The following is a 23,350-nucleotide window of genomic DNA, read 5'->3' as shown; positions in this document are numbered from 1 at the left end:
AGTGAACAAACAAATTAAATCTATAGCAAAAAACTTCGTAGCAAACTTTTGTAGCTATGACCTCTCAAGGTTTTCTCCTCTGATTCTAAAACACACTTCAGTTATATTGCTGCCTGCAGTATTTTCCCTACCTGTCCAATTTCTATGCTCAGAATCCCCAAGAATCTCTATGTTGTAAATTTCATCAGTTGATCATCTTGATCGACCAGTCAGAAGCCTCAGACACAGCTGTTTACACAACAGTTCCTATGATTCAGGTTTTATACGATTTATTAATGATATTACTGTATAGGCCATTTTTATTTGTTAAAAATATTAAACTATATATATATTTTTAAAAAAACCTGTTGGTTTGCATGTCTTCTCTATCCAGCTGGAAGGCTTCTGGCTCCCAGGACACTTCAGGGAGGTCACGCGGAGACAATTTTCATAAAGGTTTGTTGTATGGAACTCAAGTGCTTCCTGGATGGGCGTCCTACAGGTTTTCAACAAATGTCTTTGTTGGTCTTTGCTAAGACTCTGTATCATGTTTTTAGAGCTGAAAGAAATTGAGGGCTCTGCGGTCAGTGTCAGCAGTGATGTGCTCATACAAAAGGCATACAATTCCACGTTCTAGGCGTATGTTACATCTCAGCGTGTGCGGCGTATTCTTCTACCTCTGTGCAGCTTCTCCCTAGTCCCTCTGCTATAAGGTAGGGTGGCCACTGCTATTCTACTGCTATCCTGAAGGGGAATCAGACTGGCTACACTGCTTGGTTAGGTCACATGAATGTTAGAGGCAGCAGCAAATCTTAAAAGTTTCCCCTTGTAACTCCCGTAGTTTGTCTTCCTTCTTCTTTTTCTTAAGGATACCAGAATTTGAACTCAGGGCCTTATTTTTGCTGAGCAGGACTTTAGCCACTTAAGTCATACACCCCAGCCTACCTTTACCACTTGAACCATACCTCTAGCCCTTTTAGTTTTCATCATTTTCACTAGAATCTTGCTCTTTTTTTTGGCCCAAGCTGGCCTGGATTGCAATCTTCCTATTTACATTTCTTGCATAGTTAGGATGACAGGTGCAGCTATTTTATTGATTGAGGAGAAGAGGTCTTCTAATATTCCTTGGACCAGCCTCATGCTTCAGTCCGTCCAATACTAGCCTCCTGAGTAGCTAGGATTTCAGGTCCAGCTTAACTCTGGTACTTTTTCTATTACTTTCGCTTATCTTGATATAACATTTGATTTCTTCCCATATGACATCCTAAATAGTTTATTCTAAAAATAAATCTCATCTTAAAATGGTAATTCTAGATCCAAATCATGGTTATACTTAGAGCTGCCTCATATATTGCTCTTTTCTCTAATTTTTTAGACTTAGGGGGCTAAAAGAGTCCGCATCTTTCAGCAGGACCCTTTTCATTTAACAGAAACCCAAGTCTTAGGAGAGAAGCCAGTGTGATTCTCAAATGCTATAGGAATCTATTTATACACTGCTCAGATTGCTATTTATACCAATGTTCCTGAGGACAAGCAACCTTGTCCAGCATGACAGAGACGTCAGAGTAACTAGCTTAAACAGAACTACCAATGTCTATGTGGTCTCTCTGATTGCTCTTTCGATTTATTTTCCAGTGTTTAGGTGCTAGTTTTATCCTTCTTTGACTAATGTTGCAGACTTCTTTTTTAAAAAAGGAATAAGCAAGCTAGATGCTGGTAGAGCACGCTTGCCACCCAAGCTATGTGAGAGGCTGAGAGGATATGGTTTCAGGTAGCCAGGGGAGAAAAGTCCAGGAGATTTTCTCAATGGAACAAACTGTACCAGACATCCCTGCTATGACAAGAAGCATAAGATAGGCGGATCACATTCCAGGCAAGAACAGAGACTCCAGGCAGAAATAGAGACTCCATCTCATAAATAATCATCATGAAAAAGATCTGGAGTTTTACTCAGTGGTAGCGTGCCTATTTAGCAATCACAAGGCTCTGAGTTCAAACCTTAGTACCACTAGAAAAAAATAGAGACTCACTATGCAATACTTAATTCATATAAATAACTATCTAACTGTAGCTCTTAAAGCAGCACTGGATTTGGTTTGAGGGTATTGAAATGTCAGAATCCATCAAGATGCATGTATGGGTATATTTACATATAAAAGTAACCTGGGCACAGATAATGTAGGTAGTATATAAAGAGATATTCAACTAGTAAATGGTTGTGAAAAAGAAGTCATTTTATCTGGTGCTTTAATTTTAAAAACATTACAGGACAGAAGAAAATAGGATAAGTAGTCTGGTAGAATAAACCATGTGTAGCTCTCTTACCTCAAATATGTTTTTAGAAGACAATCAGGGGCTTTTCTGGCTGTTCTTGCTAAAAGAGAGAGAGAGAGAGAAAGAGAGAACACCATAAAATATCCACAGTTTTAAGATTAACAGCACTTAATTTGTTATCTTGTTGATAATTGTTTTAGTCATGTACTTAATGGCTAGTTTAGTCAAGCTTATCCTCAGTCAGCCTAATATTGTCTTATTCACATACATGCGTACACATCTCTTATTTTATCCTTATTTTTTGTTGGTTATAGGGCTTGAACTCGGTCTGGGCTCTATCCCTGAGCTCTTTTGCTCAAGGCTAGTGCTGTGCCACTTTGAGTCACAGCGCCACTTCCGGTCTCCTGGCAGCTAATTGGAGATAAGAGTCTCCTGGACTTTCTTGCCTGGGGTGGCTTTGAACTTCCATCCTTCTGATCTCAGCTTTCTGAATAGCTAGGATTACAGGTGTGAGCCACTGGTGTCTGGCTCATATCTCTTTTAATTAAACAGTTTCAAGAGAGCACTATAGAGTAGAAATATTCATCTAGTAACTCACCCAATTAAAACTAAATGCAGATATGTTATGACCTGGGAAGAATGACTACATGAACATTAAAGTGACCAACTTTTTTAGAAAGCCAATCTAGGATGCAGATAAATCAAAATAAGTAAAAAAGTTTAATGTGCGCTAAGTAATTACACATGCATATTATTTTAATATGAAAATAGCATCTCAGAATTATGTATTGTTCCATATTTGCTTTGCCTATATATGTAGATGTATATTATTAGTTAAGCAAAACAGTAGGACTGGTTAACAGAAACAGTCATCAAAGTAGAACAAAGTAAAAAAAAAAAGTGAGAAAATATATTCTTAAGTTTCTTTCCTGGTAAAGATTTTAACTCTTTCTTTGAGATTTAGATTTTGAAAGCTATAGTATTGCATAGTTCAGGTATACAGGACCTTTAAAATGTTGGCTATAAATACAGTGGAACTAATTATATATTACATGTATATAAATTAACAATGACGTGTTGCTTTCAGGGTGTTTTTGGCTGTTTACTTTTCCAATAACATCTAGGAAGTTTATTTTCTTCCTTTTTATGTTTTCTTATTTTTTTGTCTTGTTAAATGAGGCTAGAACTCAGGGCTGGGGTGCTGTCCTTTAGCTTTTTTTGTTCTACCACTTGAGCCACAGCTCTACTTCCAGCTGTTTGGTGGGTTCACTGGAGATCAAACTCTTACAGACTTTTCTGCCAAGGCTGGCTTCAAACCTCAATCCTCAGATTTCAGACTCGTGAATAGCGAAGATTACAGGCATGAGCTAAAGACACCCAGCACTACATAGTTTTGCTTATCTAGTTCCTGAAGCAGTTATATGTGTCCTTCCACTTACCATTAAAATAATATAGACATTTAACTTTTCGCCCCCCACACCCTGGTCAAGCTGGTTTGATCCACTACCAATACAATACCAGCACACTGCAGACTTTATTCTGACTGGTGTTCCCTATGTATTTCTAGAACTAGAAAGAAAAATAAACATTAAGTTTCGGAATTTCTGAGAAGGTGAATTACTTGACTACCTGCTTTTTTTAAAATTTAGAATTTTAATTGTTTTAAGGCTACCTTAGTTATACGGGGGAAGATTTTATTGTTACATTTTAACACATGTTTAAAATATAGCCCACTCACTTGACACCTGATTTTAAAGTGACATCACAGTTTCCTAGATGTAGGTCCTGATCAGTGACATTTTATTGTACGGCTCACACTCAGAGAGTGTGCCTCTTTTACTCACCCAAACCTTGATTAGGTAATGATCTTCTGAAAAAATCAAGAATATAGTCATCTGACCTGGTATCTAGAAAAGATGGTAAAACATCATAATACCATGAAGATAATTTCTTGTTTATTGATATTTCTTATTCCCCATAGTACTTTAAAATAAAAAAATGCTAAGAATGTGTGCATAGTTGTTTAGGAGGATAAAATTAATATAAACAGTCTTTAAATGTGAATATTTGTTATATTATGAATATGCATAATTTTGGGGCTAATAACCCTTTTTCTAGGATTTTATCAAAAGATACAATTCAGAATATACACGAATGGGAATTTCGTGGTTTTCATTGTTGCTCATAATAGCAGAAGTCAGAAGTAAAAGTTGACAATGAAGGAGCTGAATAGCTTGCTGCCATTTATTTGCATGTAAAAAGGCTTATAATGTTCTGTAACTTCAAATGGAAAAGAAGGGTGCAAAATAGCAAGATTTTGTGATCATTAACATTTAAATTATTCTTCTCAATCTGTATGTGTGCTTTCTGAAAAGCACGTAGTTTAAAATGTGCTTTTGATGTAACTTTGCTAATCTTTAATTTTTGACAGTGAACTTTTTCACAACATCAACATCATCTATAAAAACTATCTATAAAAAGCAGCTGAATTACTTGGCTGATTACTATCAGACAGCATGACGTTCAAGTGAATTAACCATCTTAATTAGAATAGAATCTCCCCTTTGTTGTGGTTTTATTTCCATTTATATTTTAAATTAGCTTGCTATTTTATAGAATCAATGGATCAATATAAATACATATAATCAGTATATATGAGACATAAATGCACAACAATTTATATACATACAAAATTAAATAATTTTAGATAGAATTAAACACTGCTGAAGTTATATGAGTTTTCCTAAGGAACCTAATTAAAGATGAGCTAAGAGAAATAAAGAAAAAAATACCAGAAAGCCAGGCATGTTGGTTCATTCCTGTAATCACAGTTACACGAGAGGTCTAAGTAGAAAGATTACTGTCTGATGCCCGCCCTGGGCAAACACAAAAGATTATCTGAAAAATAACTAAAGCATGAAGGTCCAGGAGTGAGACACAAGTGGTAGAGTGTTTGCCTAGAAAGGTGAGGCCCTAAGTTCAAACACCGCTATTACCAGAGACAAACAACAACACAACCTAAATACCAGAAACGCCAGAGCGTCCGTTAGAGACACACATCATGCAGCCTGGAAAATGAACTTATATGATTTGTGGGTGGGGAAAACTGGGAGAGAGCGAGGGAGGAGGTGACACTGTCCAATGAGGGAGGAGGTAGCAAACAGTACAAGAAATGTATCCCATGCCTAACGTATGAAACTGTAACCTCTCTGGTACATCAGTTTGACAATAAAAATTAAAAAAAAAAGAAATGTACTCATTACCTGACTTATGTAACAGTAACCCCTCTGTATATCATGTTTATAATAACAACTTTAAAATCTGTTAAAAACTGCTTTAGAAACCAATGAACAGTATATAGTTGAACTTTTCTGTGATCATACTCCATTAACTATGCAATGAGAGAAAGAAGATGTTTTTTCTTGTTGCTTTTTTACCTTTTTTTTTCCTTTGGTGTTGGTACTGGGGCTTGAACTCAGGTTCTGAGAACTTTCCTGAGCTGGGCTTTTTTTTTTTTTTTTTTCTGGTCCTGGGGCTTGAACTCAGGGCCTGGGCTCTGTCCTGGAGCCTCTCTATGCTCAAGGCTAGCTCTCTACCACTTGAGCCACAGCGCCACTTCAGGCTTTTTCTGTATGTGGTGCTGAGGAATCGAACCCAGGGCTTCAGGCATGCTAGGCAAACAGTCTACCACCAAGCCACTTTCCCAGTCCTTTTTTTTTTTTTTTTTTTGCTCAAGATTCATGCTCTAACCCCCTTTCCAGCTTCCTGATGGTGAATTGGAGACAGGGATCTCATGGTCCTTTGTGCTTAGGCTGGCTTTGAACCTCAGTCCTCAGATCTCAGCCTCCTGAGTGATGAAGGTTTACAAGTATGAGCTACCAGCACCTGTCTTAAGTTGGTTTATATACTTTAAATCCCTCTATTCCTTTTTTTTGGGGGGGGACCCTTGCAGTATGCTGGGGCTGGGCCCCTTGTGTGGCCTTCTCTGCTCCCCAAAGTAGGCGGCCACCCTTTCCTCCCTGTTCACTGGGAACCGGGAGTCCATGACTGCATTGCCCCTGGGACTCGGGCTTGGCCACATGCTTTCCTTCCCTGACTAGGAGGTGACCTCCTGAGGGAAGAACGGGCCTTAATGAGGCTCCTTCATCCTCTAGCTATGCAGCCCCAAGGCCTCGCTGGGCAGGGAAGGAGGCGGCTGCTTGGGGAGGGAGAGCAGGGCCTTACCTGTCTTGTCAGAGGCAGCTTCTCCCAGTCTTTGCTGCTCTCTTCTGTCTCCACAAACCTAATGGAGCAGAGAACCAGAAGAAAACAAGGCTGTGTCAGAAAGGTGCAAATGAGACACATTTCTCATATGGCTTATGGCACGGTTTATGGTTTTCAAGGAACACTTCTCATTTTACTTTGATAGGACTGCTCTGGCCAAAAGTCCTGCACACATTGAATCTCCAGTGTCTGAGGTCTGAGGGTCACGGTTTCAAGCCAGCCCAGACAGAAAGTCCATGAGACTCTTATCTCCAATAAAGTACTCAGAAAAAGGCAGAAGTGGCGCTGTGGCTCAAGTGGTAGAGCGCTAGCCTTGAGCACAAAGAGGCTCAGGGACAGTACCCAGGCCCCAGGTTCAAGCCCCAGCAACAGAAAAAGAAAATAAAAGGAAGTTATTACTTTGAATAGAACTTAGCAAGAGACAAAATATTTTTGTTTGGTTTTGTTTTTGTTGCCAGTCTTGGGGCTTGAACTCAGGGCCTGAGCACTGTCCCTGGCTTCTTTTGGCTCAAGGCTAGCGCTCTGCCACTTGAGCCACAGCGCCACTTCTGGCTTTTTCTATTTATGTGGTGCTAAGGAATCGAACCCAGGGCTTCACGTATATGAGGCGAGCACTTTACCACTAGGCCATATTCCCAGCTGAGACAAAATATTTTATACTTCCTTAAATTAGAAATTTAAAAATGTATAAAAAAAGAGTATGGAAGGGCAAAAATGCATAAACTTGTATAGAAAAAAAGTTTATAAACATTGGAAAATTGTGCCCACACACAATGAAAAAATATTTTTATGCTGTTTGTAAAGAAATCTAGAACAAGGAAGAGCTTTCTGTCTTGACTTGCCCAGTGCCTGCCCGACCTAGGTGGGTTAAAAGTAACACAAAAAGCAGTGACCACTAATCATGGATAGCTTACAAATCATTCTATGACCATGAAAGTAATTTAGATGTTTCCTAACTTCTGTTACTTTACTCGTAATATTGTTAAGAATTTTCTTGAAAAGGTCCGAGGGTGGCATTTTTAAAAATTAAAAAAAGAATTTAAAGCTTTTTGCCAACGTGTCATATAAACGCGTATATAAGCTTGGCAACTTGTACATAAACTCAATACAAGTTAGCCATGAAACAGCCTTAACGCTGGGAATGGTGGCGTACTCCAGTGATTTGGGAGGCTGTAACAGGAGGGTCATTTGATAACAAGAGTTTGAGACCAGCAAGGGCAACATTTTTATTACCTTACACTTCCATTTTGTCCTTCTCTCAGTTCTAATTTATGTCTTCTTGTTATCATGGATGCCTCTGGTTCTCAAGTACTTTTAACGTAAGAGAAGCGTGAATGGAATTTAAACATGGCAGCTTGTAGAGCCTGCTTCTCACATGTCAAGGATCTTTTGAGTTTTTTTTTTAAATAAATATTAGATAATATGAACAAAAAGGAGTTCCTTCACCTTTTCTGGAGGGGAAATAGGATATAAGAAGTAGAAAGGGAAATAACTTGCCATTTTCTTACAGTTATTTATTTTTTCAAAACTCTTTTTTTTTTTGGCCAGTCCTGAGGCTTGGACTCAGGGCCTGAGCACTGTCCCTGGCTTCTTTTTGCTCAAGGCTAGCACTCTGCCACTTGAGCCACAGCGCCACTTCTGGCCGTTTTCTGTATATGTGGTGCTGGGGAATTGAACCCAGGGCCTCATGTATATGAGGCAAGCACTCTTGCCACTAGTTTTGAAAAACTCTTAAGCAGATTAAATAGTCACCTCTTTGGTGGCGTTTTGGTGGCGTCTTGCTATGGTGGCATTCCTTTCCTTTTTGGTTTTCAGATGTTTCTTCTTGTTTGTCACCTGGGTAAAAGAGTCACGGTTAACATCACACCAAGGACAGGGTTTGTGCAGGCGCTGCACTGTCTTGGGCTCCGACCTTCTAGACAGAGAAGCCATGTTCCTATTCCTCCTACAGAGGGAAACCAAGTGCCCTAGGAGTCACACAAAGCAAACAGGAGCCCCTAAAAAGAGTATGATTGAGGCGTAGCCAACCCACATGTTGCAATCATCACGACTGGGTATATCAAACATATTCACAATAAAATTCCACAATGCTTGCCTCGTATGTGTTAAGTCCTTGATTTGATCCCCAGCATCCTCAAATCATTTCCCAATTGTTTTTGTTTGGTGAGTGATACGTGCTTGTTATAGTTTATTTTTGGTGCCAGTCCTGGGGCTTGAACTCAGGGCTTGGGCACTGACCCTGAGTATTTTTTTTTTTTGGCTAAAGGTTAGTGCTGTACCACTTGGGCCACAGCTCCACCTCTGGCTTTTTCTGAGTAGTTTATTGGAGATAAGAACCTCCGGGACTTTCCTGCTGAGGCTGGCTTTGAGCCTCAATCCTCAAATTTCAGCCTCCTGAGTGAGTAGCCAGCCTTACAGGTATGAGCCATTGGCATGGCTGTTGATTTTATTTTATAGTTTGCATGTGGCTATTCATGATAGCTTTCTTTCATTCCACCATTGGACATATGGGGTAACAAAGACAAGTAAGTAGGATTTTTATATCACACGTTCTAGGTGATGAGGAAATAACTCCGGCCTTGATGAGGATCTTTGATAGTATGGGTGAGACATTTGGGTGTGTTGTGCAGAGAAACTGAGTGCTGTGGCATTTTGCATGTGGGTAAGAAGTGAACATCTATGGCCTGGCAGGTGAGCTCTGGAATATTGGATCATTGTTTCTGATTTTCCTCTGCCTGTGGTGGGATTATGCATCACCCGTCTTTGCTGTATCATTCCACAGCCCTTGTCTCTCAGGTGGAGTCTATACGTCTCCATTCTGTGGATGGTGGGCCTGGCTTTTGACTTACTATGGTGAAGGGGACGGGAGTGAATCCATTGCATGGTGTGAGTATAAGGTGTCATCTTGTTGCCAGGAGGAAATGGAACTGGCAGTGGGCTTTGGTGGCTGGATCTTTGGATTTTGCCTTGGCTTAACTCCAGTCCAAGGAGAATGAGAAACAAGTGAAACAACACTGAACTAAGCCTGTGGCCCAAAGCCAACACCACTGATTCCAAGCAAGGGAGGTAGAGGTGACTTTCAAACTCATGAGTGAGAAAAATAAAAGTTATAAACCACTCAGGTTTTGAGATTGTTAATACACCTAGCATAGCCTCGGCTTCCTTCCTGGCTTCCTTAATGATTATATCCTCATCTTAGTAACTCCATCCCAAACTACACTCACCATTGAAACTCTCAGGCTTTCATTTTCTCTGGAGGAATTTTTCCCCACCTAACAGCACTAATATTCGACTTATTTGTTTGGCTTATTGTGTGTTTTCCCCAAGCAGATGATAAGATGATGGAGGGAAAGACTCTTCTCATTTTTCTCACTGCCATCTCCCCAGCACCTAGACCTGACACATAGTTGGAGCCCATTATGGAGCTGAATAATAAATGCACAGGTAAATAAATAAATAGGGGACTAGAATTCAGGTGATGTATGGTAGGCTACCATCTCTGTCACTACCAAGTGGTATAACTTTTGAGAAGTAATTTAATCTTTATAGTAAATTTAATCTTTATAATCTCATCTACAAAGGAAGCCATTAGAATAAAAAAACTCCTAAGATGAGAAAATATTATGATTTAAAGATATAGGCAGTCAGTAAAACAATTACAGAATTACAATTACATCATTGCCAACCTTTTAATTGCCTATTAGCAATAAGCAGAATGCACACTTAGCATATCCATCCCATAGCAAAATCTTTCAATCCTACCTGTGAAGTTAGCTGGAGAAGGTAAGTTTGACAGTCATTGGAATCGGAACTGTCGGAGCCTCGGCTACTAAAATAAAACAACAACAATAATTTTATTTATCAGTGGCATTTAAGAATTTCGACTCTTGCTTTTACTTGATCATCTTTTTGAATGGTTGGATAATTACAATGATCGGAAGTGATTTTACCAATATGACTTGGCATTTATTGCCTCTAGATAGTCTGGAAATCGAGTTTTGTGGTTGTTGTTATTAAGTATCTAACTGGCATGTAAGCTATATTCATTCCCTGGGAGAAAATGGTACCTGGAATATGGTAGGACTCAAAAAACAGAGCAAATGCTATATATCTTAGGAGTTTCCTGGTTCTCATGGGTTTCTGTAGCTCTTAAGATTAGTCTACTTTTTTTTTTTTTTTTTTTTTTTTGCCAGTCCTGGGCCTTGGACTCGGGGCCTGAGCACTGCCCCTGGCTTCCTTTTGCTCAAGGCTAGCACTCTGCCACTTGAGCCACAGCGCCACTTCTGGCCGTTTTCCATATATGTGGTACTGGGGAATTGAACCCAGGGCTTCATGTATACGAGGCAGGCTCTCTTGCCACTAGGCCATATTCCCAGCCCGATTAGTCTACTTTTTACATGGTTACATTTTTTAGTCAGCTGAAAGACAATGCAGGATCATCTAAAACAGCACTTCAAGGGAAAAGCGTCAGCCAGATGTGATGGAACATGCCTGTAGTTCCAGCATTTGGGAGGTTGAAGAAGAAGATTGTGTGTTCAAGGCTAGCCTGAGCTACATAGTGAGTCTGAGGCCAGCCTGGAATATATAATGAGACCGTGTTTCAAAATCCAATTGAACAAAAAAAAACTAAGGAAGAAAGAAGAAGATGGAAAGAAGCTGAAAGGAAATCCATTTCTAATTACAATCATTTAATGCATTTAGTGATAAGAAAATACTACTTGCTTGAAAAGTAATCCATGAAAAAAATATTTCTGAGATTTATTCTCTACACATAATTTTAAACGAACAGAATGCATATGCAGGAAGTGAGTTTTAACACCGACAATCTAAGTGTCAGGTAGATTCAGAAATTAGGCAAGAAACCTTAAAGCCAGGTGCTGGAGGCTCATTCTTGTCATGTAGCCACTTGGAGGAGTGAGAATAGAAGCAGCGATGTTTGAGGCCACCCTAGGCAGAAAAGTTCATGAAACCTCTTTCAACCCACAAAAGGGCAAAATGGTTTGCATCTGTGGTATCTTTTTTTTTTTTTGGCCAGTCCTGGGCCTTGGACTCAGGGCCTGAGCACTGTCCCTGGCTTCTTCCCGCTCAAGGCTAGCACTCTGCCACTTGAGCCACAGCGCCGCTTCTGGCCGTTTTCTGTATATGTGGTGCTGGGGAACCGAACCTAGGGCCTCATGTATCCGAGGCAGGCACTCTTGCCACTAGGCTATATCCCCAGCCCCCATCTGTGGTATCTTTATCTCCATGAGATTGGGAGGATGGTGGTTGATGGCCAGCCTAAGCAGGAAAGTCCTAGAGACGCCCTCTGAACAGAAGGAAGCTGGACAGAGCCATGCACCTGTAATCCCAGAAATAATGAGATAGATCGCCACCTTAGCCATGCAGTGGGCAGGAAAAAGAGATGCTTTGTTAAGAAACAAAACGAAACATGAGAAACATGGCAGAAGGCATGATTCAGTGGTAGAGCACCTGCTTGGCACACGGGAGGCTCTGAGTTCAAGCCCCCATACCACTGCCCCAAAAGAGGAACTACAAAATTGCAAATACATTAAAAAAAGAACCATAAGAAAGCCAGGCTCAACGGCTCACGCCTGTAATCCCAGCTACAGAGGAAGCTGAGATTGGAGGGTTGTGACTCAAAGCCACCGTGGGCCGTAGTCTCTAAGTCTCTTATCTCCAATTCACCAGCAAGAATATGGAAACAGAGCTGTGTTCAAGTGGTAGAAAAAGTGAGCAGAAAAAGCAGAGCATGAGGCCCTGGGTTTAAGCCCCAGTACCAGCACAAAAATAAAATAACCATGAGAATATTATTAACAGGTTTACCACACTATGAATAACTTAGAATAAAGGCACACATTCTAGAAACGCATAACTTGAGAAGACCAAATAATGACCAAATAATGTGAACAGATCTCTTCTTAGCAGGGAGATTAAATCTGTAGTAATACTAGTAAAAAAAAACTTTCGACACCAACTGGCTCCAATATTGAGTTCTACCAAATAGTTAAAGATGCCAAACATAGCTGGGCACAGGTTGATGCCTGTAATCCTAGCTACTCAGGAAGCTGAGATCTGAGGATCATGGTTCAAAGCCAGCTGAGGCAGGAAAGTCTGGGAGACTTATATCCAGTTAACGATTTAAAAGCTGGAAGTGGAACGATAGCCCAAGAGGTAGAATGCTAGCCTTGAGCAGAAAAGCTCAGGGACACTGCTCAGGCCCTGAGTTCAAAACCCAGTACTAGCACACAAAAAAAGTTTAACAAAATTCTAGCAAACCAAATTCACCAGCACACTGAAAGATCATCCACCAGGAGGCAGAGAGAATCATGGTTTGAGCCATGTGAGCAAAAGAGAAGCTATTCTCAACCATGAAAAGCGTGCTAGCAATCAGGAAAATGTGGTGCATATACCCAATGGAATTTTATGCCTCTATCAGAAAGAATGACATTGCCCCATTCGTAAGGAAATGGAAGGACTTGGAAAAGTAATCATACTAAGTGAAGTGAGCCAGACCCAAAGAAACATGGACTCTATGGTCTCCCTCATAGGGAATAATTAGCACAGGTTTAGGCAAGACACAGCAGAGGATCACAACAGCCCAATAGCTATGCCCTTATGAACACATAGAAATGAACTCCATGTTATGGAAATGACTGTCATATTACTGTTGTAATTACTTTCAACATGCGATGTGAAACCGTAGCTTCTATTACTGATGATCCTCTTGTATCCCCTTCCTGTGGTTGTACCTGCACTATCTCTGTATCTTATCTGAGTACATTGGAAACCTTGTATACTGGTATTAGAACTAGGAAATAGAAAGGGAATACCAAAATCGAGAGACACAGGGTAAAAAAAGACAAATAACTACAAAAGCAATACTTGCAAAACTGTTTGGTGTAAATGAACTGAACAACTCATGGGGGGGGGGAAGGGAAAGGGGGAGAGGGGAGAGGGAAATGAGGGACAAGGTAACAAACAGTACAAGAAATGTATCCAATGCCTAATGTATGAAACTGTAACCTCTCTGTACCTCAGTTTGACAATAAAAATTTGATTAAAAAAAAGAAAAGCATGCTAGCCAGGTGTAACTATGGGAACCTATTCAAAAAAATAAAGCTAAAATGATTCACGGTGTGACTTACGTGATAGAACACATACCTGGTAAGTACAAGACCTTGACTTCAAACCTTAGTAGCACCAAATAAATAAATGAAATAAAATTGGGGGAGGGAGGGGGGCTGACAGTGATATTCTAGAAAAGAACATAGTCAAGCAAATTCAACAAAAAATGACTTCCTTGATCTTGCCTTACCTAGAGTCTAGATCCAAGGAAATTTCTATGAGAGAAGTATCTGAATCGTCAAGGGCCTTTTCCAAGTTCATATGCTTCTCCATTTCCTCTAATTCTTTCAGGCACTGATAGTACTAGGGAAGATTAGAAATGAATCCATTATTAAAACAACTTTGGCCAGCCACTGGTGGTTCACGCCTATAGTCTTAGCTACTCAGGAGACTGAGATCTGAGGATCAAGGTTTGAAACCAGCCCAGGCAGGAAAGTCTGGGAGACTCTTATCTTTGAGAAACCACTCAGAAAGAGCTGGAAGTGGCCCTGTGGTTCAAGTGGTAGAGCACTATCCTTGAGCAAAAGAAGCTCAGAGACAGTACCCAGGCCCTGACTTCAAGCCCCAGGACCAGCGTAAAAATCCTAAAATACCACCACCACCACCACCACAAGACAATTTTGATTTCTAACTGAATGAGTTGAATATTTGTAGGCATTTGCAGTAAGAGTTATGGAGACATCATCACAGAGACTCTGGGTGCCATTAGAATAGTAAGAGGAAATATCTCTTGTAGGTTGATGGCAGGTGGCTGGCTGAATGGAAGGAATGGATTTCCACCTACCTTGCTCCGGTCGGGATCACAGAAGTCCAAGAGAGAGTCACAAAAATGGTAGCCTATGGATTCCAAGTCGCGGGTGCTGAAATGAGTGCCCCGTTTACTACCTGGAACATCAATAAGTTTAGCTACACTCGAGGATGACTTAATCCTTTTTTCTTTTAATCAGGTAGGCCTATGTCACAAGGGAGGACAAACGAAACATTCCTGTGATCCGTGGTATGTGCTGTGTCGTGGCTGTTCCTCAACAGTGGACTGCGGGTCTTGGCCACCACCCAGATCTACACACTCATGTGTGACACACACATGTCCGTGTGGCACAGCAGAGGAGACATCATAATCCTGACACTGCTATGGGAAGTTGAGTCACCTTAGAAAGTGCTGATCATCATTACTCAGAGAAAAACTTGGGTAAAGACTTGGTGAAGAAAATGTTTTAACCATCATGAATACGGTATACTGATTTCAAGATACCTTAAAATCTAGGCGGAAAGTACATGTGTGGATTTCCAGTGCTTTGGTTTGAGTTGATCCATTTTCTCAGAAAACACACACACACACACACACACACACACACACACACACACACACACACACAGCTTTTTTTGGGGGGTGGGTGGGTGGGCAGGGTCTTCTTATATAACCCAGGCTAATCTTGAACTTGTGAGTATCCTGTCTCAGTCTCTCCAGTGTTGGGATTACAGGCATGTACCACCATGCCAAGCTTGAATTGATTTTCTAACAGCGCGACAACTGTCTTATCATGGAGTATTCTAACTGCATTACTAGGTGCTACATATGAATAAAAGTCTCATTTTTGAAATGAGACTACAGAGAACAGTTCTCTCTTTTTGTTTTTTGTTTTGGCTGGTTCTGGGGCCTTAAGTCAGGGTTTGGATACGGTCCCTGAGCCTTTCTGTGCTCAGGGCTAGTGCTCTACCACTTGAGCCACGGTGCCACGTCTGGCATTTTCTGAGTAGTTTATTGGAGATAACAGTCTGGCTTTGAACCACGATCTTCAGATCTCAGCTTCCTGAGTAGCTAGGATTACAGGTGTGAGCCACTGGCACCTGGCCAGTTTTCTTTATTATTACTTCAGAGAACCAAACGATTTTTAAAATAGAAAATTGATAAATGTTCTTACTTTTTATCTTGCAAATAACAAATGAGATTAAAAACATTGCATTGGTTTTTGACTTTGAATGTCTGGGAACTCCTGTTTTTAAGATAATCTGTAGTAATCATCTTCAGTAGCAGCTAGAATTGGAAGATTAATTATTAAACAACCTATTATTTATTAATTTATTAATTATTGAATAGTTATTAAATTTATGAGAATAGTCTATGTGCGTGCTACAAAATCCTTTCTTTTTTTTTTTTTTTTTTTTTGGCCAGTCCTGGGGCTTGGACTCAGGGCCTGAGCACTGTCCCTGGCTTCTTTTTGCTCAAGGCTAGCACTCTGCCATTTGAGTCACAGTGCCACTTCTGGCCATTTTCTGTATATGTGGTGCTGGGGAATCGAACCCAGGGCCTCATGTATATGAAGCAGGCACTCTTGGCACTAGGCCATATCCCCAGCCCTACAAAATCCTTTCTAAGCAAAGGCACATGGTGAAGTAGTCCCTGAAGTGAAAAATGTATCTTGTTTACAGAATTAATAGTATCAGCGTGCATTGTATGCTTTCTATCAAATTATCTGCCGTATCAGTTTTACATTGAGATATGTATGTTAAGCCAGGTGTGGTGGTACAAACCTGTAATCCCAGCAAGGAATCAGGATGATCACAAATACCAGATCAGCTTAGGCTAGGTAATAAAATCTTGCTTCAGCCCCCACCCCTATAAGAATCCATGTTTCTGCCTGGCTTCATGCTCTGAGAGCCGTGCTGGAGAACAGTTGGCCTTACCCAGAGTAGATCCACAAAAGGTAGCCTCCATGGTGAAGCTGTTCCTGATTCCCATCTTCCACATCACCACCCTTCCCGTTCCTTCCTTGCTCTTCTGCATATTAAACTTGCAAGCTGGGAAGGAAAACTGAAAAGCAGCAAATCAAAGTGAGGCCCCCCCCATCCATCTGAAGAAGAAGGGTCAAAGATGATACAAGTAGTTGTGTGCAATCTGTAACTCTCACTAAAGCTTAAAGGGCTACCTGATCAATAGAAATAAAACAATATTGTTCGTCAGAAAAATAACTGGTTGCTTTTTACAAATCTTTATATATAATGCTATCATTTCTTTCAAGGATACATCAGGTATCCAATTCGATTCTTAGAACCTAGGCACATTACCTATTATTAAACAGCACTTCTTTTTAGAAACACATTCATGAGGAACACGAACCAAGAGGACACGCCTATATTTTTGAGGAGTACATATTCTCATTCCTGGAATAAAATATACCTTTAAATCATAGGTAATATTCAAAATCAGTTAATGAATACTTGGATTCTATTGCTATAGGATCATATGCTTTAAGAAAGCTTAGGAGAAGTGTTTTAACTTTCTTTTTTTTTTTTGTAGTACTTAGAGTAGAACTCAAAGTTGCACCATCTCACCAGGTCATTCCCAGTCCTTTTGCTTTTTTCAAGTTTATTTCTCAGATAGGGCCTGGCACTTTTCACTGATCTGGCCTTGGGTCACCATCTTCCTATCTCCATATCCCATGTTGTCGGGATTACGAGTGTTCGCTACCATGGCCAGCCTGAACTTAACCAGCCTAGGAATTACGAGTGTTCTACATTTCCAGAAGGAGAGTATTCTTCAGTTTCATAGGAAAGGCCCATTGAAAGATTTCTGATGTATTATTTATAAAAAAAAAAGATTTGGGGGAGTATTTATTCATTTACTTATTTATGACAGCGCCTTGCTGTGTTTCATCCTCAGCTTCTCAAGTGCTGTGATTACAGACATGCATCACTATTCCCAGCTCTAACTTTTTTAAAAAAAAATATAAAATGGATTTGTGTTCTGTGTCTGTGACTTTCCCCATGTGTTTAGTTTTGTGTAACCTCTACCACCATCAGACAGAGAAGAGTTCTAGTCTCCCTAAAGACAAAATGAAACCTAAAGACCTCCCTCATGCCAGTCCTCTGCCGTCAAGCTCGTCTGCCCCCTCTCCCTCTTACTTACACACGAATGCACATGTCCCTTTTTTCTAGGCTAAATTGGTAGGAATGGTCATCTGTTAAGCGTACATTTTATTTTTTTTATTTTTGGCCAGTCCTGGGCCTTGGACTCAGGGCCTGAGCACTGTCCCTGGCTTCTTTTTGCTCAAGGCTAGCACTCTGCCACTTGAGCCACAGCGCCACTTCTGGCTGTTTTCTGTATATGTGGTGCTGGGGAATGGAACCCAGGGCCTCATGTATACGAGGCAGGCTCTCTTGCCACTAGGCCATATCCCCAGCCCCGTACATTTTATTTTTTAAGAAACTGAAAAAGAATCTCTCCAAATGCCACATCATTTTGTACTGCCATGAGCCGTGGATGGGGCTGCTCCAGTTGCTTCAAGTTTATGTTGACTTTTGGGGTTGTCAGCACTTTTTTTTTTTTTTTTTGCGCCAGTCCTGGGGCTTGAACTCAGGGTCTGAGCACTGTCCCTGGCTTCTTTTTACCTAAGGCTAGCACTCTACCACTTGAGCCATAGCGCCACTTCCGGCCTTTTCTGTTTATGTGGCGCTGAGGAATCGAACCCAGGGCTTCATGCATGCTAAGCAAGCCCTCTACCGCTAAGCCACATTCCCAGCCCTGACATTATACATTTCTTAAGAGCACATATTTAACCTATATAGACACTAAGCACATATTAAAACAAGCAGAAAAAAAACCCCTCAAAATGTACTGTATGGCAAATAGAGGAACTTTCCTTATGTAAAATAATCTTTGTTTCTTAGTTTGCCACTTGAAATAGGGTCTCACCATGTAGCTCACAACATAATACTCATAATGTAACTGTCACAGGACTTAAACTGTGTGTGTGTGTGTGTGTGTGTGTGTGCATGTGTGTGTGCACACATGTGCTTAAACTTAGGGCTTGAGTGCTGTCCCTGAACTTTTATGCTCAAGCCAGTGCTCCATCACTTGAACCACAGCCCCACTGCTGGAGTTTTGCTTGTTCATCCGAGGTAAGAGTCTCTGAGAATTGTCTACTGAGGCTGGCTTTGAACCCTGATCCTCAGGTTTCAGCCTCCTGAGTGGCTAAGAATGACCAGTGTGAGCTCATGGCACCCCCAAAAATATCTTCAAATTATTGGTCACTAAGCAGTTCCACATAATTGTTTCTTTTTTTTTTTTTGGCCAGTCCTGGGCCTTGGACTCAGGGCCTGAGCACTGTCCCTGGCTTCTTTTTGCTCAAGACTAGCACTCTGCCACTTGAGCCACAGAGCCACTTCTGGCCGTTTTCTGTATATGTGATGCTGGGGAATCGAACCCAGGGCCTCATGTATACGAGGCAAGCTCTCTTGCCACTAGGCCATATCCCCAGCCCCCATAATTGTTTCTTTACGCAGTCAGCTGTGTAAATCAGAAGAACTAACTGTGAAATGAGGTTACCGAGAGCTGATCGCTCCCACTGTCCCCTAAGGACCACCGTTAGCGAAAGGAAGCTTGAAATCTTCAAGGTGCTTACTTTGTCTGGGCAGTTCTTGCTCAGCATCAGTGGGAAGATCCGTTGCTGTAAGTACAAGGATTTGGTCTTAGACCGGTCACTACCATTGCAGCCATACATGAAGATGTTCTCCTTTCTGCTGTGGCCGTGCAGATCACAGTACAAGATCACTTCTCGCTTCTCCATCAATCTACCCAGGAAAGAAGGAAGGAGATACACCTCTGCATGCTCTTCTATAGGCACAACTGAGTATTTATGATATAATGTGTAAATACATAGCCTAATAAACCTTGCCTTCTTATCTACACTGCATCATTACCACTACCAATAGACATTTGATGACATCTATACCCCAACAAGCTCTCTATGCTTTATTCTGGTTTTCGATCGCTGCTCATATCATTTCTTTTTGCCTGGAAAGTATTCCTTTGTCATCTTTATAAATGTGCATGGTATACTCATGATTAAAAAAAAACACAAAACCATCTGCATATCTCATTTCCTTCCTAATTACTGAAGCTCATTCATTTTCCTCCTTTGGAACTTCTGTATCACTTGGCCGATTACTTGACATTCTCCAAGGAGTTTTCTTAGTTCAGTATTTATGGTCCTTAAGGATGGAGAACACTCAAAATCACCTAGAACAGTGCCATTCAGAGGGGCTTCCCACATATTTGTTAATAACTGCATGCCTGAGGCCTTGGTGTTAATTATGACTGTCAACTAACCCTTCATTAATTTGGTCATTCTAAGAGAGATGGTACTGGAATCTGAGTTGAATGTTCCTAACAAAATTTTCCTATAAATAAATATTCCAAATACATTTATTTCAAAGAAATAAAATATTTCAAAGAAATGACTATATACTCCCTCAGATCCCAAACCTTAGCCTGTATAATTTAGAACCCAGTGATCTTCAAATGATAACAAATAAACTTCTCAAACAGATGGATGAAAATGGTCCACAAAGGAGGCTTTCAAAAGGCAAAAAGTAAAAAGTGCCAGGTGGTAGGGTTCTTTTCACATTTCCTTTTTACATTTGAGGAATTGCTTTAGATGTATTTAGAGTCTTTGGGTTTCCTATCTATTTGGAGCCCATTAGAGATGATTTTCTTACTTGGTCCTCTTAGAAGTAGTATTTCCATTTTATAGATGACTCATTGAGACTTAGTGTGGTGTCTTAATTGCACAAGGTCATAAGTTAATAAATGAGATAGAAGGGATTTCAGTGTGACATGCTTCACTCCCAATTCATGCCCTTAATAAAGAAGCTTAAGAGGCTTTGAACTTGGAATGGATGCTCTCTGAGTTCAGTCTACCTACTGTAGCAGATGTTTATTCTGACTTGTTATTCCCTGATCTATCAAATAATTCACCCAGAGGGTCAATAAGTAATCAAATATCATGTGCGGTTTTTTTTTTCTGTTTTAGATTTATTTTATTGTATTTTATTGCCCGCTCCTCAGTTTGAACCCAGATCCTCGAATTTGTCTGGCTCTCTTGCTTAGTTAGCTAGTGCTCGACCACTTGAGCCACACCTCTGCCGGGCTCTTTGCTTGTTATTTCAGAGATGTAGTCTTTTTTTTAAAAACTGTTTGGCTTCAAGCTGTGATCCTCAAGATCGTAGCCTCCTGAGTGGCAAGGATTACAGACAGGAGCCCAGAGCTCATGCAAATTCTTTGGAAATTTTAAAGCTGTTCAACTTTTCAGGGTCAAATGAGACAAGTGCTCATTAAATAACTATGTCGGCTGATAGTCAAAAGAGGCACTCAGCATTGTATGTCCCGCACAATGTCAGAGCAGCCTGTGAGATGTAATGGACCCTCACAAGAAGGACCCAAACAGCCTAGCGCCATTGCTAGTTTTGACCAGGAACTGAATTAAGGGTATGCAAATGTAACAACGATTTGTTTCACAGAGCCCTTGTCTAAGGGGAAAGACAGCCAACCCGGTAGCATCATGCCATTAGAAGGTAGGGTCTGACTTAGGGAAACTCAAGGGAGACATGAGGTCGCTCTGAAAGATCTCAATGAAAGTTAGAGTCAAATAAGCAGGCAAGTGTGTGTGTGTGTGTGTGTGTGTGTGTGTGAAGAGAGAGAGAGGAGAGAGAGAGAGAGAGAGAGAGAGAGAGAGAGAGAGAGAGAGAGAGAGAGAGAGAGAGAGAGAGAGAGAATACTACTTACCACCCAAACATGCCAATGGCGCAGAGAGGTAGCGTGGGGCTGATTTTCTTTTTTACCTGTGGATCATGTTGCGCGTGTACCACACGGAAGGGAAGGATTCCTTCAGGACTGACGTGTAGTTGCGGTTCAGGTCCCGTCCGGATAAGGAGCAGCGGTAGTTGCCCACGATCACCCCATCGGGGTTGAGCATGGGGATCACCTTGAAGACGAAGGTATCGCGCAGGAGCTGCGCGTCGCTCGAGTCCCCTAGAAGATAATCCAGGAAGCCTTTCATCATCCAGGAGCTGTTGGTCTCCCCGGGGTGGACTCTGGCAGTCAGGATCACGGCCTTTCGCTTCCTGGAATCCGAGGTCTTCCAGGGGTTGGTGATGGTGAGGACATACACCATGTTCCTGGCGAGCGTGTGGCACAGGACGCGGATCTTGCAGAACTTGGAGCGCACGGGGTCGCTGTGGATGGTGGACAGGTACTCCTGCAGGTTGGTGTAGGTGTAGGGGTAGCAGTGGGCGAAGTAGCAGGTGTCCTTGCTGTGGGGGAACTGGAAGGTCCAGGTGAGGGAGAAGAAGTGGCGGCCCTCCTGCCCCAGGTTGTTCCTGTAGTACTTGATCTGGTCTCCGATTCGCTGCCAGCCCACCTGGTGGCTCTTGGCCTCCTTTTCGGAATAGAACAGGGGGCGCATGCCCCGGTTGTACAGGCTGGCCGGCTTGGTGAAGTTGACGATGGTGAATCTGTAGACCGGTTCGGCTTGGGTGTTAGTGACTTGAAAATAGTACCACTGGGTGTGCTTGTTGGTGAAGAGGTCTGGGCGCACAGTCAGCTGGTATTCATACTCCGCTCTAAGGCACAACAAGAAAGGAAGGGGGAAGAAAGAAACAAACAGACAACACAAAACCAGTCTGGAAGAATGTAAAGATGGCCTCACAGTTGAAGTGAAATGAAAAAAAAAATACTTTATTTTAAAAAAATCTATTTTACCTATTCCCATACAGTACTTCCTTCCTTTCTGGGCCTGGGCACTGTCCCTGAACTTCTTTTTCTTTTGCTCAAGGCTAGCATTCTACCACTTGAGCCACAGCCCCACTCCCAGCTTTCTCTGAGTAGTTTATTGGAGATAAAAGTCTCACAGACTTTCTTGCTCTGGACTAGCTTCGGATTGTGACACTCAGACCTCAGCCTCCTGAGTAGCTAGGATTATAGGCGTGAGCCACTGGCGCCCTGAGGTACTTTTATTTGATGGGGGTGGGGGTGGGGGGAAGCATGTTTACTTAAGATAGTACCCCGTCACAAGTGACTTCAAAAGATAAAAAAATGTGAAATGGTATAGGTGTTTGTATGGGAGGAATGCTTGAGAAGATGAATGGGAAGGAAAAGAGAATATTAGAGGGTGAACAATGACAAATTGCACGCATGGATATGTCATAGTAACCCCCCCCCCCTTTGGACAACTAATTGATGCTAATAAAAATGTAGACAAGCATAGGAATGCTCTTTTCCTGCCTAAAAAACTGTATGCTAGCTCTAAAGCCTTCGCATTCCTTTGCAATTCAACACAGCACGTGAAAACACAAGAATCGGATAAAAACCTTTGTATTTCAATTCAATTGCTTTGTGTACAATAAGTGATTAAGGACTTAGGGAAACTGAAGAAAAATACAACTTTTGCACCAAGCACACATTTCTATTTTCTAATAGCTTTGAATCCTTGGGATATGAAATAATGACCATTCTGAGGAATTTAAAAGCATTTAAAGGGCTGGGGATATGGCCCAGTGGCAAGAGTGCTTGTCTCATATACATGAGGCCCTGGGTTCAATTCCCCAGCACCACATATGCAGAAAATGGCCAGAAGTTGCGCTGTGGCTCAAGTGGCAGAGTGCTAGCCTTGAGCAAAAAGAAGCCAGGGACAGTGCTCAGGCCCTGAGTCTAAGCCCCAGGACTGGCAAAAAAAAAAAAAAAAAAGCATTTAAAAGTTAATGTGATCACATAGATTCCAAAATTTCAATTCTTTCAGTACAAGGATTGTATTTGATAACTATCTGGACTCCATACTTAGCCTCTAAATAGGTTTAAATTATAAAGGAAGAAAGCATTCCACTGGAATATTAGTTATATACATAGTACATTTATCTTATTTGTGACTTATTT

General features: G+C 41.2%; 1 protein-coding gene across 1 annotated transcript in view; it reads right to left on the bottom strand.

The window, feature by feature from the left end:
- Agbl3 (AGBL carboxypeptidase 3) overlaps positions 1 to 23,350 on the bottom strand; it is a 39,522-nt gene that overhangs the window by 3,740 nt on the left and 12,432 nt on the right. The window contains exons 6-16 of the mRNA XM_048337710.1: positions 21,262 to 22,041; positions 19,044 to 19,212; positions 16,327 to 16,453; positions 14,426 to 14,526; positions 13,832 to 13,944; positions 10,279 to 10,345; positions 8,269 to 8,352; positions 7,574 to 7,686; positions 6,478 to 6,535; positions 4,063 to 4,160; positions 345 to 538 (exon numbers count right to left, since the gene is read on the bottom strand). Coding sequence (XP_048193667.1) covers positions 345 to 538; positions 4,063 to 4,160; positions 6,478 to 6,535; positions 7,574 to 7,686; positions 8,269 to 8,352; positions 10,279 to 10,345; positions 13,832 to 13,944; positions 14,426 to 14,526; positions 16,327 to 16,453; positions 19,044 to 19,212; positions 21,262 to 22,041 — 1,904 coding nt within the window. The remainder of the gene's footprint in view (positions 1 to 344; positions 539 to 4,062; positions 4,161 to 6,477; positions 6,536 to 7,573; positions 7,687 to 8,268; positions 8,353 to 10,278; positions 10,346 to 13,831; positions 13,945 to 14,425; positions 14,527 to 16,326; positions 16,454 to 19,043; positions 19,213 to 21,261; positions 22,042 to 23,350) is intronic.

This window comes from Perognathus longimembris, chromosome 2 (assembly GCF_023159225.1).
Source record: "Perognathus longimembris pacificus isolate PPM17 chromosome 2, ASM2315922v1, whole genome shotgun sequence".
In the NCBI taxonomy this organism is placed as follows: Eukaryota; Metazoa; Chordata; class Mammalia; order Rodentia; family Heteromyidae; genus Perognathus; species Perognathus longimembris.
The sequence above is the reverse complement of the archived record's forward strand: the minus strand, read 5'-3'. Positions and strand labels throughout refer to the sequence as shown.